Below are 5,937 nucleotides of genomic sequence, written 5' to 3' on the forward strand. Positions count from 1 at the left end.
TTCTCTCTGACATCATGTCCAACTAATCTCCTTCCATTCCATCCTTGGCAGCCTCACTGGCCTCCACAATGCCCTTGATCTGTGCCATCAAGGGCCAAGACAGAGCCAGCCTCACAGGGGTACAGCTGGTGTAGCATCATCAGGCTTCACACTTAGAAGGGCCACATGCTTGGCTGATACTCCATTGCCACCATCTTGAAATTCTTTTTTCTTTTTTGTATTTCTTTATTTGTTTGACTGCACTGGGTCATAGTTGTGGCACTCAGGATCTTTGATCTTCATTGCATCAGTCTTAGTTGTGGCATGTGGGATCTAGTTCTCTGACCAGGGATCAAACCTGGCCTCCCTGCATTGGGAGCACAGAGACTTAGCCACTAGACCACTCCTGAAATTCTTAATATTTCCAGAATGAGGATGTTTTCATCTTTCACTGGGCCCTGCAAACAGCTGACTGTGTCCAGACAAGGCTTAGTCAATGCTTGATCACACAGGACTGCCTGCGCCAGCCACAGAAAATGGGCTTTCTTGACAAAGAGGAGGACTTGCTCAGAAAATCTAGATGGAATTTAACTGAGACTGGTATGGCTGTCTGGGCAATACTGATTTAGAGAAGGGGGGATGGGCCCATCAACCACAGGCAAGGAATGGGAAGGACATCATCTTCACAAGGAACAGAAACTGGAACTGCAAATTCAAATGTGCTGCATGAGAATGACTTTCGACAAATTCTCAGCATCATTATCTGATGTCCAAAGGCCCCAGCTTCCCTCATTTTCTGATCAACTCTAGGAGAACAGCTCTAGGAGGCTGAGAGAGGAAGCAGAAAAGTGCCAAGAAAAGCAGAAAAGGGAAACAGTGAGTGGAACTGGGTGAGGAGGCGCCAGGCTCTGCAGGAGCCTGCAGAGATCACCAGGGCCTGGGCCATGCAGCTGCTGGTGGCTCTGCTACTTCTCTGCGTCCCAGGTGAGTGGGGCTGGGCCTGATGTGGGGAAGTTCATGCGGGTGAGTCAGGGCGAGCACGGTGTGAGCAAAGGGTGCTGATGGGAAGAAGAAGCATAAGGAAACAGAGGGTGCGATGTGCCTGTAAAAACCCCAGTTCAGCGTATTTGCTCCCTGGGAAAGGAAGAGTATGAGATGAAAAGCTTGCTTCCCACACAGAGAGTACGTACTGAGGCTTAAGTTTATATCTGGCTACTTGAGTTGTTATCCCCAACATGATTAAAATCAGGAGTGTTGTCTTGATACACCAGAGAGAAGGGCAGGGGGAGCAGAGAACTAATACTAATTGGACACATCAGTTAGACAAGATTTCCTCCTGTTACTTAATCCAGTCCTTCAGTTCAGTTCAGTTCAGTCGCTCAGTCGTGTCCGACTCTTTGTGACCCCATGAATCGCAGCACACCAGGCCTCCTTGTCCATCACCAACTCCCGGAGTTCACTCAGACTCGCGTCCATCAAGTCAGTGATGCTATCCAGCCATCTCATCCTCTGTCGTCCCCTTCTTCTCTTGCCCCGAATCCCTCCCAGCATCAAAGTCTTTTCCAATGAGTGATTCTTATTAAAACAAGTGACTGTAGGGTGGAAGGGAATGACTCAACATTCCCTGGAAGGGAGGCTGAAAAGGAGGAGATATATGTAGACATATAATGGATTCATGTTGCTGTACAGCAGAAACTAACACAACATTGTAAAAAAATTTTTAAATAATAAATAACTATATAAAATTGATTATATTATTTATGTATTAGTTAATAAATATTATTTATTGTATTAAATAAATAATAAAAATAATAAATACATTTAGAAAAAGAGAGGCAAACTCAGAAAGGTGCAGATAATTTATTCTAAATCAGTTCATAAAGACACACAAAGCCAATGGACTTCTCCAGAGGTCCAGTGGCTAAGACTGTGCCCTCTTAATGAAGGGAGCCTGGGTTCCATCCCCGGTCAGGGAACTAGATCTCACATGATGCAACTAAAGATCCTGCATGCTGCAAGAAAGACCCAGCACAGCAAAATAAGTAGATAAATATGTATGTATCTATATATATACATACATATATAAAAGACATAGTCAAGATTCAAACCAAATATTTTTATATCCAAGGGCATCAGTCTTTTTAATAGTACAATGTCAGTTACTTCTAAGTCCCCTGGTGAATATCCCTTTATGTATGGAGGCCCTGATGCACTGGGGGTCCAGTGCCTCTCTGGGGGTCTGGGCTGGCCCCAGGTTGGGGGGGTGCGTGGGGCAGGGCAGGGGTGTTCCTGCTCTGTGGACCCCTGGAAAGTAAGACTGCTGGGAATGTGGTCAGTCCTGGTCTGAGAGAAAAAGTCAAGGTTTCTTTCTGAGGCCCTGGGGGGCAGGGAGCTTGCTCTAGGGGGTGCTGGGGGTGCCGCTCACGCTGGCTTGGGGTCAGGGTCTTGGTGGAGCATCAGAGGGCAGGGAGGTTCTGGAACATTCCCTCATGTTTCCTGTCTGCATCTGAGGAAGCGCAGCCCCAGATCTTGAAGGGTGGGTCCCAGGCAACTGAAAGAGTCGAATGTCAAGAGTCCAGGCCAGAAGTCGCCCTCCTCCCGCGCCCCGTCCCTCCGCTCCTCCCCTCTTCCCTTCCGCTCCCTCCTATCCTCGCGGTCAGAATCGGACAGAACAGTGCCCCCAGAGCCTGAGCCCAGAACAGCAGCAGATGCGCAGAGATGGCTCAGCGAGGCTGCCCCTGCTCGCCTTGAGTCCCAAGCCTCAGTATGGAGGTCTTCCAGCTGGGGCATTTCGCCCCTTCCAGCAAGGTTGCTGGACCTCAGCACTGCTGACATGGGAGCACTCGTTCTGTGTGGTGAGGGTGCCTTGTGCACTGAGAGATGTTTAGCAGCATCCCTGGCCTCTGCCCACTGGATGGGGCAGTTCACACCCTCCCTCTCCCCCGTCTCCCCGCCCTGGAATGGTGACCCACAAAAATGTCTTCAAACAGTTCCATTCTTCTTTCTCAAGCTTGCTTTGGCTATTTGAGGTTTTTTGTATTTCCATACAAATTCTGAAATTATTTGCTCTAGCTCTGTGAAAAATACTGTTGGTAGCTTGATAGGGATTGCATTGAATCTATAGATTGCTTTGGGTAGTAGACTCGTTTTCACTATACTGATTCTTCTGATCCATGAACATGGTATATTTCTCCATCTATTAGTGTTCTCTTTTATTTCTTTCACCAGTGTTTTATAGTTTTCTATATATAGGTCTTTAGTTTCTTTAGGTAGATATATTCCTAAGTATTTTATTCTTTTCATTGCAATGGTGCATGGAATTGTTTCCTTAATTTCTCTTTCTATTTTCTCATTATTAGTGTATAGGAATGCAAGGGATTTCTGTGTGTTGACTTTATATCCTGCAACTTTACTATATTCATTGATTAGCTCTAAATGTCCATCAGCAGATGAATGGATAAGAAAGCTGTGGTACCTATACACAATGGAGTATTACTCAGCCATTAAAAAATACAATTGAATCACTTCTAATGAGGTGGATGAAACTGGAGCCTATTATACAGAGTGAAGTAAGCCAGAAAGAAAAACACCAATACAGCATACTAACGCATATATACGGAATTTAGAAAGATGGTAAAGATAACCCTGTATGTGAGAGAGCAAAAGAGACACAGATGTATAGAACAGTCTTTTGGACTCCATGGGAGAGGGAGAGGGTGGGATGATTTGGGAGAATGGCATTGAAACATGTATAATATCATATAAGAAATGAATCGCCAGTCCAGGTTCGATGAAGGATACAGGATGCTTAGGGCTGGTGCACTGGGATGACCCAGAGGGATGGTTCGGGGAGGGAGGTGGGAGGGGGGTTCAGGATGGGGAACATGTGTACACCCATGGCGGATTCATGTTGATGTATGGCAAAATCAATACAATATTGTAAAGTAATTAGCCTCCAATTAAAATAAATAAATTAAAAAAGAAAATGTCTTCAAACATTGCCGGGTATCTCCTGCGGGGACTATCGCTGCTGCTTGGGAACCGCTGCACTAGGGGATGTTGGTGGGAGGAGTGGACAGCATTCTGTTGTGGAATATAGGTCAATGGGCCACTTGGACTTGCTGGGAAATAAAGGGTCCAAATTCAAGATATTAAAAGTGAAGAAGTGGGAATTCCTTTGTGATCCAGTAGTTAGGACTCAGCATTTTTCCTGCTGAGGGCCCTGGTTTCAATCCCTGGGGTGGGGTGGGGGACTAAGATGCTGCAAGCTGGGCAGCTCAGCCCCCAATTTTTTTTTTAATGAAGAAGCAAAAAATGTATTTTTAATGTTAATTTGAACATTAAACAAAAGCAAAAGGCTCCTAATCTGTGGGTGACAGTATATTGCCTAAATAGTTGGTTGGATGGGTGGATGAGGAGAGAGAAGGAAGGAGAAAGGCAGGGAGGGAAGGATGGCTGGATGGACAGACAGATAGGTTATCAGTAAGTAGATTATTTGGGCTTCCCTGCTGGCTCAAATGGTAAAAAACCTGCCTGCAATGACAGAGACCCGGGTTTGATCCCTGGATCAGAAAGATCCCCTAGAGAAGGAAATGGCAACCCACTCCAGTATTCTTGCCTAGAGAATCCCATGAACAGAGGAGCCTTGCAGGCTATATGGTCCATGGGGGTGCAAAGAGCTGGACACAACTTAGCGACTAAACAACAATCATCACAGAGTTCTGGCGTCTTTCACATGTTTGTTAGTCAGTTTGTTAGCTTGTTAGTTGCAAAGAGTCAGACACAACTGAAGCGACTAACACACACACACACAAATATATTACATAAACAGTTCTTTTTCAGAAGCTTGGTACTTTGCCACAACTGTTTCTCACCCGAAATTTACACCGGCTTAACTCCCCTGCCTCCTTGGCTTCTGATCCCTCCTTCCTCTGGCCTCAGGGTGACTTCCAGGCTCCCAGAGGACCTGACCCCCCAGGCTCCTCTGGCCCAGGCTCTTTAGAATGAAGACGAGACTGACTTCCAGTGTCTTCCAGGTTCTTTGTCCCTGAGTGGCCCCAGCACCGTGACGGGCGCTGTGGGGGACTCCCTGAGTGTGGAGTGTTGCTACGAAGAGGCATACAGGGCATTTCACAAATACTGGTGCAGACAGCCATGCTTCCCGCTTTGGCAGCGGACTGTGCAGACCAGCGGGCCTGAGGTGGAGGTGAAGAGCGGCCGGGTGTCCATCACAGACCGTCCGGAGGATCTCGCCTTCACAGTGACCTTGGAAAGCCTCACTGCAGACGATGCAGGGAAATACAGGTGTGGGGTTGCAACGATTCTAAAGGAAGAAGGACTCCTCAGCTTCCTGCCTGATCCTTTTTTCCAGGTTCAAGTGATTGTCTCCCCAGGTAAGACCCTCTTTTTCTCTGGTACTGGTGGTGAAGGCATCTGAGCTCAGCTCTGTGGGGCGTCCCAGGAAATCTCAGCCTCGGGGAGAGGAACTGGGGCTGGTGTTTGTGTGTCAGACCTTCAGGGCCAAGTGCATTGTGTGCATGTGAGTGTGTGTCTGGTGTGTGAGAGTGTGAGTGTGTAAGCAGGTGTGAGATTAATGGGGGGACACCTGGGTTCCTGCCATCGCCTGGGCCCTGACAATGTCTGTGGGCCTCGGCAATTCTGAGGCTGTAGAGGGGGAAGGGCCCACTGTTATCCTGGATCCATCAGGACTAAGGGGTTCTTGCCATCTCCCTTGTGCATGGGGCACAGGGTGTGTGTGTGGGGTGGGTGGGTGGGGGGTCCATTCCAGAAGACTCTCTTCTCACTCTCCCCTGGCTTCTGCTGTCAGAACTGGGGCCTCTCAACAACCCAGATCCTCATCCAGGAGCCCTGAGTGGTCCAGGCTCAGAGATGGCCAAGCCTGCCAGGCTCATCCCTCTGACTGCGTGATCCCGAAGGGCAAGCCCCAGCCCCAGCTCC

General features: G+C 47.9%; 1 protein-coding gene across 2 annotated transcripts in view; it reads left to right on the forward strand.

The window, feature by feature from the left end:
* Positions 1-878: 878 nt before the first annotated feature.
* The window catches only part of LOC138084302 (protein CD300H-like), a 9,615-nt gene continuing 4,556 nt past the window's right edge, over positions 879-5,937 (forward strand). For both annotated transcript variants that reach the window (XM_068978509.1, XM_068978510.1), the window contains exons 1-2: positions 879-963; positions 5,016-5,372. In XM_068978509.1, coding sequence (XP_068834610.1) covers positions 924-963; positions 5,016-5,372 — 397 coding nt within the window. In that variant the 5' untranslated portion in view covers positions 879-923. The remainder of the gene's footprint in view (positions 964-5,015; positions 5,373-5,937) is intronic.

The sequence above is a fragment of the Capricornis sumatraensis genome, chromosome 8 (genome assembly GCF_032405125.1).
Source record: "Capricornis sumatraensis isolate serow.1 chromosome 8, serow.2, whole genome shotgun sequence".
NCBI classification, from domain to species: Eukaryota; Metazoa; Chordata; class Mammalia; order Artiodactyla; family Bovidae; genus Capricornis; species Capricornis sumatraensis.